Source organism: Pieris brassicae, chromosome 8 (genome assembly GCF_905147105.1).
Source record: "Pieris brassicae chromosome 8, ilPieBrab1.1, whole genome shotgun sequence".
Classification (NCBI taxonomy): domain Eukaryota; kingdom Metazoa; phylum Arthropoda; class Insecta; order Lepidoptera; family Pieridae; genus Pieris; species Pieris brassicae.
This window is the reverse complement of record NC_059672.1, coordinates 20,638,378-20,650,397: the sequence shown is the minus strand read 5'-3', so window position 1 is coordinate 20,650,397 and position 12,020 is coordinate 20,638,378. Positions and strand designations below refer to the sequence as shown.

The 12,020-nt window shown below is 32.6% G+C and overlaps 3 protein-coding genes across 6 annotated transcripts in view; 2 read left to right on the top strand and 1 right to left on the bottom strand.

The window, feature by feature from the left end:
* Positions 1-12,020, bottom strand: part of LOC123713809 — a 149,128-nt gene that overhangs the window by 91,937 nt on the left and 45,171 nt on the right. For both annotated transcript variants that reach the window (XM_045667676.1, XM_045667677.1), the window contains exon 3: positions 2,919-2,939. The gene's annotated coding sequence lies outside the window, so the exon portion shown is untranslated. The remainder of the gene's footprint in view (positions 1-2,918; positions 2,940-12,020) is intronic.
* On the top strand, positions 1,792-2,486 carry LOC123713817 (extensin-like). Its single transcript, XM_045667689.1, has one exon. It carries the CDS (start codon positions 1,809-1,811, stop codon positions 2,448-2,450), a length of 642 nt encoding a protein of 213 aa, XP_045523645.1. The 5' UTR covers positions 1,792-1,808; the 3' UTR covers positions 2,451-2,486.
* LOC123713813 (juvenile hormone esterase-like) lies at positions 4,247-11,816 on the top strand. Of its 3 annotated transcripts, none has more exons than XM_045667684.1 (4): positions 4,247-4,291; positions 8,278-8,418; positions 9,104-10,404; positions 11,088-11,816. In XM_045667684.1, exons 2-4 carry the CDS (start codon positions 8,287-8,289, stop codon positions 11,251-11,253), a joined length of 1,599 nt encoding a protein of 532 aa, XP_045523640.1. In that variant the 5' UTR covers positions 4,247-4,291; positions 8,278-8,286; the 3' UTR covers positions 11,254-11,816. The 3 variants fall into 3 exon arrangements, with proteins under 3 accessions (XP_045523640.1, XP_045523641.1, XP_045523639.1); XM_045667685.1 differs by lacking the exon at positions 4,247-4,291 and adding an exon at positions 4,464-4,482; XM_045667683.1 differs by lacking the exon at positions 4,247-4,291 and adding an exon at positions 7,363-7,898.

Sequence of the window (12,020 nt, the reverse complement as noted above, 5' to 3'; positions counted from 1 at the left end):
TGCTTTGTGACCACGACGTTCAGACATGAGCTGCGGATTAAAGAGAAAAAGAAAAATACTAAGAACACTACTAACAACATTTGAAATAGAACTTAAGGATATGTTAATAACAAAGGCTTCATTATTATTTCTGTAAATTTATATGAAAACGCTCTCACCTATAAGCAAACCCTTAGGAAATCAAAACGTGTTATTAACACAAGCGGAGTGTTTATCGATAGAGCTCCATATTACCTTGCATTATTTGTCTACGAATAATGCTTAGATTTGTATTTATTACTGATATTGGAATCTATATTGACATTGATATCATATCACCTATTTTGTGTGTTGTGTGTCAAGTTATGTTAGCTATTACTGTGTTGTGTACTGTAATGTTGTGAAATTATATCGTGATTAAGAAAGTAACGACTTTGTTTTCTATGAACTGCACATAAATTGTTCTTTTCTTACCATAGTTTAGGTTTAGTGTACGATCTTCAAGCCTAATATCAATGTTCATTAATTGTATCTTTAATCAACACCTGTACCATGAAAAGTTATTATGGATCTTAATAAACACATAGAGTATTGTATTCGATTAAAATAAATCATAGACATGAATACAAATAATACAATTATCTCATTTTACCTTATCACTACTAAGATTATTACAGAATTTCATTAATTGTAAAACAATTATTACTATCGTTGTTATCGTTATTATATATTTTTGTTATTAATGAATCAACCGTGGTAGGGACACGAAAAAGATAGTACGTAACGGAAATATGTGACGCGTAACTCAAAAATGAGACGGTAATTTTTTTCCAACGCCGATAAATAAGTTTCACTTCCAATCGCTTTCAATAGTCAAGGAATCTAAGGTTTTTTTATGTGTTTCTTTAATTGTCTATTAGTACAGAAGCCTGATCATTGCCTATTAGAAAAAAATACTCACAAACAGTTAAATAATAACACACCACGCTATCTTACTAAAACGCTGTAATACGCAGCCGCATACAGTGTACAGTAAGCTCACGTAGTTTTCACATGCACTACACACGTTAAATGCTCAAATACAAGCACGTATTAAACAGTGTGCAATATACATACACACTGACATCTGCTCTCTCGCTCTGGCTCACAAATTACAGGCGACTATGCTTAGAAGACGGGAGTGGGGACGCTACGAAGTATGGCACAAAGAGGAGAGACCGATAATATACAAATTGTATGTATATTTCTGTCTCATTCTTTCCCCTGGCTTCATCCTACACATTTTTGTATTTGTGTCTCTTACCTGTCGTTTTTTCGTTGCATCCGGTTTGAAATCACAACGATTCTAAAGAAGTTTCACTTCAAAAAGTAATAATAAATAATAAATAAACCTTTCTAGGTCTGGGACTGAGATTTCTATATATGTTTCATGATCATTTTTATTTTCCTTCACCGTTCGAGCGAATGTTAAATGCGCACATAGAATGTCTATTGGTGCACAGCCAGGCCTCGGACCTACGACCTTAGCAATGAATGTCGCATGCTGAAGCCACTAGACCAAAATTGCTCTCCAATTGAATGTAAATTTGTTGGTTTAAAATAATTAAATCGTGTCATAATTCTTATATCAACCTCCACATATTGAACACTCACCATGGGATAACCATTATGACTTGACGTCATAGGTTCAGTGTTCAATAGCTTCGTGCTTTGCATAAACATCGTTCTGACGACCTCACGATACCATTTATGATACACAAAGATCAATAAAACGGTCGATCCCAGTATAAATGTAAGTACATTCGATAACCAGCATCATATCAATCAAAATGAAGTGCGTGATCGTGTTGTGTTTGATCGGGAGTTCCTTGGCTGAGCTGCCTCGTTTTACGCCAGCGAGGTTCAGGTTCCAGCGCCAAGAAATAGCTCCGACGACAACGGATACACCCACTGAATCCACGACAGACGTGACCGCACCCTACCCACCATCTGGTTGGAGACCATCGGGAGAACCTTTCACGCTTCCAGATCAGACCGATGCCACTCCGACTGATACATACGGCCCTCCTGCTCCATATCCACCTTCAGGATGGAAGCCAGCGGGACAGGCTTTCACACTACCTCAAGAGCAGACTACAAGTACACCTGATAGCACTTACGGGCCTCCGGGTGCACCCTATCCACCATCAGGGTGGAAACCATCAGGGGAGCCCTTCGCTTTGCCTCAAGAAACCACACCTGACAACAGTTACGGCCCACCGGACAATACTTATGGCCCTCCTGAAGCCAATACCGAAAAGTTGGACGGACCATTAGAAGTGCAAAGAAGCATTGGTACATACTATGTATTACTTCCGAACGGTCAACTGCAGCGTGTGGAATTTCTCACAGAGAACGACATTCAGAATATGAAATACACGGCAAGGTTGGAACTTCGTGATCGTGCGCCGCTTTACGTCTTCGGCCCTTAAATTAACAAAAATCCCAATAAATAATTGTTAAGTAAACCATAGTTTTATTTAACTCGAATATCTTGTCATATATTTCGTGTAATAACCAATATCTTGGAACCAACTAAACTAATTTGAATTGTATTCTATGAGTTGTTGAAACAGCAATAAACATATACTTAACCTAAAATATAGTCACCGATAGAACTACATTATTAATACTATAATTAAAAACTGTTCAGAGTAATTGTTTGGACTAATACTTAAAATAAATAATAGCAGTTGTCATATTCTGTATTAATATTGAAGCAGTCAGCCAAAAAGTTATCATACGCATCGGATGTTTGAAAATTGAGAGAACAATATTCAGAAAATTAAAGTGACAGAACGCGCATCATTTTGATTAAAAATTCACGAATCGCCAGTACGATACAGTGAATTGGGGGCACTGAAATTAAAAAAGTTTCTGTATCAGGCATATGTACTTACCTTGAACAAAAGAAGCTTTATCTGAAAAGAAAATTATACAAAATTAGTCTTGGTCGGGTCAAGTATTAACAGCTGTGGTTACCTTATTGTTCTGTTTACCTGGATTTATAATTATACAAAATGTATCCTTTGCGCGGAAGTATGCCATGTATAGTAGTTTCTTTTTCATAAAAAATCGGTATAGGATAGTATCAAACATATATTTACGATTAACTTTACGATTGTTACCTTGAAATCTATTTTACAAATATACGGAATTAAGTATTAATGTTTTTTTATCATATGACATATTGAGTGTAGTGTGTAAAACATTAAATAATCCTTAAATAAAACCTAGTTATATGAAAGTCAAGTCAAGTTAAGTTAGGAATCGATAAACTAAAAACTAGTAATATCATATTACTTTCAGCTAGTAGACACTTTATTTTGTAAATTATAATGTGTTTTATTATTATATAATTTATCCTTACGTAGGTGAAAACAGTAAAAAGTTATAACTTGTTATATTCATTCAGCGTACGCCGCAAATACTACGCATTATATTTTTACCCATTATATTCTATTAGCTGCACGAATCACGAATTAATCCAAAAATGTAATTTATCCAAATATTAGTTTTGACAACAAAACAAACGTAAACTACATTCAAAGCAAACAATTAAGTTCCTAGGAATTCAATAAGTCGAGATTTATTACCTGAGCAAAACTACATTGCTCAAATAAACCACCAGGCGCTTCGTTCGTCTCAATTAAACTTAGATATATCTTGCTTATCGTTATGAGGCATCTAGAACACGTCACGAATTGCTCTTTATAGATGCTCTTTGACTTTCAGAAAATAAAGAAGGTTCGACGTTTTGACGTATAATCGAAGAATATCACATATTTATAATCCAGTCAATACTTGGAATATTACAAATAAATAAACTTACACATACGAAAAGTGATATGAACACGTAACAATTTCAGCGATTCTCGTAATAATAAATAATAATAAAAGACGGTTTACTTTTCAATCACTACAAAGGATATCCTAGCTACCTTCGATAAGCCTCCTCCAGCTTTTACAAAAAAAGCTATTCTTGTTATCTGCATAACTAAGTAATAGAGAAAATTACGCGTTATAAGTTCGTTAATATACTTCGTGGAGTGCATAACGAGCTTCGCGCTCAATATATTACTTTAGTAATAAGATAAATAAATAAGACATCTTCCAATTATAATCAATCCATTAATAGACGAGACAAGATGAAGTGTTTATTGGTAATAATTTAGGTTATACTGATACAACAGTTAACTCAGAGTTCGGACCTCAGTTGCCTAAAACAGTCGATGAGGAGAGAACGTGCGCCTGCGCACGGTCGTGTTGCCTAGTAAGTTTCACACAAAAAGCATATAATACCCTATGTATTGTATGTATTACAATATTATTTAAGGTTCTTCATGAACGACTATATTATACTGATTACTACATTAAAGAAAATTTTAAGCTTGGCAGTTGAATCCATCAGTGACATGACAGTGTTACGCTTCAAAATAATGAAGTGGAAGAAACGAAAAGAAAGTACGGATTTTAACTACTTTAATAATAACTATAAAAAATAATTACTAATGAAAATGAGATTAAAAGAAAATAATAATAATAATCTCGTCAATCCGAATTAAATTAATATGATAAGGAAATACATTTTTTATATTATTTACTAGTTTTTTTTATTAGTTTTAGTAGTTTTTTACTAGTTTTATTTATTAGTTTTAGTAGTTTTTTACTAGTTTTTTTTATTAGTTTTAGTAGTTTTTTACTAGTTTTATTTATTAGTTTTAGTAGTTTTTTACTAGTTTTTTTTATTAGTTTTAGTAGTTTTTTACTAGTTTTATTTATTAGTTTTAGTAGTTTTTAACTAGTTTTTTTATTAGTTTTAGTAGTTTTTTACTAGTTTTTTTTATTAGTTTTAGTAGTTTTTTACTAGTTTTTTTTATTAGTTTTAGTAGTTTTTTACTAGTTTTATTTATTAGGTTAAATTCATCAAAAACTCTTTAGCTATTTAAATTATCTCTAATCTTTCTAGTTTAGTTTTTTACTTTACCTGTGTTCGGTCTATATATACCTAACACATCTTAACAGCCCTTAAGTTTATAGAAGATCTTGAAGTTAATAGTAATTTATGATATTAAACTTTAAACCTTGAGAGACAAATTTATAAGCGTCTACTATACACAACTTGCCTACTGAATTTTATATTTGTCTGTCAATGTTTTCGTGATGAAGTATTAAGAGTATCCATAGCGCTAAATCACCTGCATTGGGCAAACCCCACATACATGCCATCACACAACTCAGCCAAATTAGGTATACTTATTTAAATGTATTTAATATTTTTTATTTGTAAATGTTTAAACCTTTTGGCATATATTATGTATACCATCGTTAGGTATATCTTTAGTACATTTAATTTTGTTACATGTAATCTTATCTGTGGGATTACAAAATAACAAAATATTAACTTGTTGAAGTAGTTGTTACCTTGAGGTTATTTGGAACGAACATGTAATTAGATATGATTTATATAAAGTATAAATATATAGTATTTACTTGTATTCAGAAGTCAAGGTAACATTTAGGAGGTAGGACCTGTATCATTCTCAGCTGGAATTTTACGTATCACGAATACAAATGAGCGAAAAAAGTAATATTGTGTACAATATCCGCAAACACCGCCGCACTTGGGAATTTATTTAACGAGACGATAAATTGAATTTTCTTTTTAGAAAGAAACGAAAATATAAACAGATAATCTATATAACCATTACATGTTTAATGACAAATGAAAGTTAATAATAAAAAAAGATTTTTTTAATATTATGTAATTCTGGTAAAATAGTTTTTAATTCATTCCAAACAAATCTTTCCTATATTAAAAGTATAGATAAACATTTGCTTATAGGAGATGCTAGACCCTACTAGGGTAGCTTAAGTGGACCTTATCATCGTCTCCATAGCCAGAAAAAGTTAATACAAACATTGCTGACATCAAAAATTTCGGAGACCACATCAAATTAAGTGTCATCATCACCGTCTCCACTCAATGAGATATCACAAGTATTTAAAAATGGCGGCGGCCAATGTCCAATATATGAATGTATGTCACTTATGAACATAAATGTTAAATACATAGTGACATACAGTAACGTCTAAGTGGCTTAAAATAATATTAATATATAGGTATTATTACTATATAACTTTAATCAGAAAAATGTTATTTATATCGGTTGGACTTATATAGTTACGAAATAAAAAAAATGTGTACATAAAATATAAATAATTAATAATAACTTAAAGACCAGGAAGGCAGTTTTTACGCCGTACACAATATAATATCTTAGGTAATTAATTATGTTTATGTTTTTACGGAAAACTAATTGTTATACATTTAACTAAGTTGGTGTTCGAGAGTTCTATTTATGTTTTATAATAAAACTTATTGGACGGGTCAAGCAAAATATTGACGGAATGGTACCCTAAAGACGGAAAACAAAAAAATAGGCCGATAACGCAAAAGATGGCTGGACGAACTCAAGTTAACAGCGTGCTACAACTGGACAATACAATACATTTATGAGAAAATTTTGTTTGTGCGGGAAAATATAAATACCTTTAAAAATAATAATGGCTTCCATAATCATAGTACTCGTAATAAAGACAAAATTAGCGCACCGACCACAAGGCTGCATAAAACGAGTAATTCTATCCAAGTTAATTATATACGTTTTTTCAACAAAATCCCTAGTGAGATACAAGTGTTGTCAATAAACAAATTTAAATCGTACATTAAAGTAAAACTGCTTGCTAAGGCGTATTATAATATAAATGAATATTTAAACGACCTTAGTGCTTGTATATAAATTGCTCCAGTATAAAGAGGTAACACGACTGAATCTCTCAGCTGTTTTACCAGAATCTGGGGCGATCGTCAACATCCACTAATGTAAAGTGGGAACAAACAAACAAACCTGTGGTATCAAATTATTTCGGTATAATTAGAATTATTATTATTTACTTATGTAGCCAAGTTCACAATTCAAGGATCGTCATGCTCGCTTAAATGTCATTGCTTGTGGCGGCGTCCATGCGTCGGGTTGTCTCTCTCTCTCTCTCTCTAAAATATGGCGCGGGGGCCGGTAGCTGGCCATGCGTGATACTCGTGAACGGGTGCTACTTGTGGTGAATGGGCGTACTTGAATTCGTGTAGTTAGTTAATGTTAGTTATTTTTGACTATGTATTTGCGTGTTGTACCCACGAGAATGTAAGTGCGTGCTCCTATTTCACCATGCCTCCTGCTGATGTCATGTGAAACATAGTGTTATGGCTGCAGCTCCTTACAAACGTTGTGTAATACAAAAAAAAACTTGGCGATTAAAAAGAGTGGTGGTGTTTAATGCCAGTTCTTCTCTTCCGTTCTACGCCCTTGATTTGAGAACTTGAAATTGACATTCATAAGTGTACATTGTGTTACCTATATGAATAAGTGATTTTTGACTATGACTTTGACGAGTCGCGAAGGATATAAAACAGTAGAACAAGTGTTAGAGGAGGCCTTTGCCAAGCGTCACACCAAACTCGGAGATATACTGTCGTAAAAATATATTAAATATAACAGATCACCGAGTTTCGGAACATATAGGCTAATAAAGTTAATTATGTGCTTCCTACTTTTTTCGTGTATTACCCGCTACACGGATTATGATATTATGCACAGGAAAATAATAGGCATAAAATAATAAATTTTAAAATACACTATACAATTAAACTATTTGGAAAACATTGTTTACGAATAACACGCTGTGACGCAAAACAAGTCAAAGTCGACTCTCAAACAGGTATTCACAACATTAAAATCATACCTATCGCTTACACGTGTTATTAATTTTATCAGTAAGCGGATGGATATATCGCTTAACATAATATAATATTTGAAGAGGTGAGCACTTTTTGGCAAATTTTATTAAAAACTATTAATTCTTTTAATTATGTCAAACTTTATTTAGGTGAATTTGTATATATATATATTAATTCTTTGCCACGTTGTATTCTCCATCTCTTATTGTAAATTAGCTGCAGCAACGAGAAGAAAACTCTTTTATTAGTAAATTAGGCTGATAATTCTGTATTAATGGACTTTTTGGAATAACTTATATTATAAAAAGAGAACATATATATGACAGTCCTATTTTTTTAATGTTTTATTCAATATATTTATATGGTTTTAAGATCATTTAGTTAATTACACTTAGGCGATTTAATTATTTGCTTTTGATGTGTATAATTATAACAATAACTAATATTATTTTGTTATTTAGACGTGAAAAATGGTCGAAGTTACAATAGAGCAGGGAAAATTGGAGGGAGTCAAAGTGAAAACTGTCACAGGCGACTGCGAATATTACAGTTTTAAGGGGATTCCATATGGAGAGCCTCCAATTGGAAAATTAAGGTTTTTGGTAAGTTTTATAAATACTAATATAGTTAGAAAATGAATAATTTGATTATAGCACTATGCCGTAAATTGAACAAATAGAACGAAACGAAATAAAACGACTCAAAGAATGCATTTCAAAACAAATAACATTATTTATCAATGGAATGAAATCTTACAATCAAGCATACAGTTATTACAATTTTCTTTAGCTACAAAGTATTAATAAAAAATATTAAAAAAGAAGATCAAAACAAATCCAAAAAGTTTGGTCCCTGTGGCAGTGTACCTCTAACGTTGGCAGTATTTCCTTGCTGTATTGCGATACTTATTCGTTGAGGCAGGAAAGCACCAGCTCTGTGGTCACCGGTACTATCGTCAACTTTAATCTTTAATAAGCGCCTGTGCACTTGACACACACACACATAAACCAAGAGTCTCTACTCCAAAGGGAACACAATCAAAGTTGGAGGAAACACACTTATATAACATCAACAATCTTTTATTGATATGGAATTATATTAATTGTTTTCAAAATGTATACCATAAATGATTATAAATTTATATTGAACTAATTATACTTTATCTATATATATCTTCTCTATCGTAGAAATTGAGATAGTAGAACTCGTTTCATAGATAAGAAACGGTTTATTTTTTTTTATATATAAATATAGATTATTATATATACATTTTCTGTAAATTTTCAGGAAGCCCAACCTATAAAATCATGGACTGGAACCAGAAAAGCCACAGAACACGGACCGATTTGTCCACAATTTGACATTTTTGCAAATGAGAAAAAAGCTGGGAATGAAGATTGTCTTTATCTCAACGTTTACTCGCCAGATATTTCACCAAAGACTCCTCTTCCCGTGATGGTATTTATACATGGAGGGGGATTAAAATGTGGTTCAGGAAACGACGACCACTATGGAGCCGACTTTCTAGTTAGTCACGGTGTTATCTTAGTAACCATAAACTATAGATTGGATGTCTTTGGTTTTCTATGCCTGGATACAAAAAAGGTTCCTGGAAATGCTGGATTTAAAGATCAAGTCTTAGCATTAAAATGGGTTAAACAGAATATTGGGACATTTGGAGGGGATCCCAATAACATCACACTTTTCGGTGAAAGTGCTGGTGGACTTTCCACTTCTTTACATGTTCTGTCTCCGCTATCTAAAGGTCTCTTTCAAAGAGCTATCGTAATGAGTGGTTCTCCATTTTGTGAGTGGGGCCTATCATTTGAACCAAGAAGAAGAGCATTTGTGCTTGGCAAACAATTGGGATTTGAGACCGAAGATCCAGATAAACTATTAGAGTTTCTTCAAAGTGTTCCAGTTGAAGGTTTGGAAAACACAACCCCATTCATCCTAATATCTGAACAACAAAGCGACTATACTAAATTCTATCACTTTACTGCAGTTGTGGAAAAGCAATTAGGTCAAGCGGCATTTATATCTAAAGACCCAGAAGAAATTCTTAAAAGTGGGAAGTTCAATGATATAGACGTTATAATAGGATACACTAGCAACGAGATGATAATTACCTTAATAGACCCAAATATTATACCCAAATATAAATTGTATGATGAACTGTACTTACCTCGAAAAATTTTGTACAATTCTACGCCGTCGAAAATCTTGCAGATCGCCGATAAAATTAAAAAGCACTACGGTATACCGAACGCTGAAGGAAACATGCTAGTTCAGAGGACTGTTAAATTTTTGTCGGAATCGATTATGACATATCATATTCAGAAATTATTGACACTGTTGGCTAATTCAAGGAGAATTAAAACATATTTTTATCAATTTTCGTCGCAATCCGAGAGAAATGTCATTGGAAATCTGGGCAAGAAATTTGGAATTGCAGGCACATCTCATATTGACGATCTGATGTATTTATTTAACACAAATATATACAAAAATCCTTTAATCAAAGGAACTAAAAGCTACAATATGACTCATCAGTTCTGTACCTTATTTACGAACTTCGCTAAATATGGGTGAGCATAATTTTATTTTTCGGTAAAAAGGAATCCACTAAGTTTTATCTTAGGTAGGTTATTTAAAATTAAAAAAATATTTCAAATATTCGCCAGTTACACGTTGCATAACAAAATGTTTTTAAAGCCTAATAAGGTTAATGTTTAAGCTGTCTGAATTATTCAATGTTGCATCATAAGCACGAACGAAGACCCAAGCACGAATAGGTTCTTTGATTATGTATGTGATATATCAATATAACCTATGTCGATTCGATTTCGCATTACTTGGGAGGCTTGCGAGCCGAGACCTCTTGCAGTGACAGTCTCCATGGGCAACATCAGATGAGTATCTGCCGTTTGCCTCCCTAAAATATAGCACAATTTGATAATTTACTAGCGGATCCGACAGACATTATCATGTACACACGTCAAATATATATATAAAAAGTAAATCATTCACAACTCCACTTTAACACACAAAAAATGTCATAAAAATATGTCCAGCCGTTTATTAGTTTAATTACGAACACATGCACATTTATATATAACCTAGATACCGAGTGCAGCGCCATCTGCCGGGCTGATTTGTGAATCTAACCGAACCAAACCCAAATGCATACAAAAAATATCATTGAAACGTACAGCAGAATTTTATGTATAAAGACAACAATTTAAATTTAGAGTATTTTGTTAAATTTCAGAAATCCCACACCTGACGGCTCGATGGGTGTTACATGGCCCGAATACGACACGAAAAATAAGGGTTACTTGGATATCGATGAGGAACTGTCATGTGGTACAGCTCTTCACGAAGATGTTATTCAATTTTGGCAAGAAATATATACCTTAGCTGGGGTTCCTTATTAATGGATTATTACGGTTTCAACTTTATTCGCGTGACATTAGATTGGCTCTCTTAGATAGATAGAAAATATGAAAATGTAGGATAAGGATGCTTAGGAACGCTTTAATCACAATATACATAAAAACGTTATTTTTATATATAATAGGGGTGCATCAGTCATCGCAGCACATAGACACCCATTTTTAGTTGGTGCGTTGCTGGCCTTTAAAAATGTTGACTTGTTTCCAGTTACAAAGTGCGTCACAACAAACACAAATTAAAACTAATGTTTAATACTGATATTAGATCATCATGATTGTACTATTGATTGTATTTTGGACAGTACTAAAACTTCAAGTACTCTGTAAATTAAAAGCATTTATTCAATTACCAAAATGTACAACATTTAATTTATGCTTACAGTATATATAAACGCCAAATTTTAACAAAATAATATCAAAGTTAGATTTAAAGCGATATTAAAGGCTGTAGATGTCACACCAAAGGATTGAATCGACTTAGAATGAACATACTAAGATGTAATCGGTAATGGGCACCTGAATTTAAAATAAAACATTGTCGGGTAGTTATTTTTTTTATTTATTAATTACTTTGGATGTATTTTTTTTTTGTATATTATATGTTCACCGTCATGGTCACTTATTTTAGAAGAGATAAATAGTAACTTACAAAATCAATATCAATATAAAAATAAATAAACATTACAACACACGACATCTTAAATAGGCAAAGTTGGTGGAATTGAACCTAAAATTCTTGATTTACATCT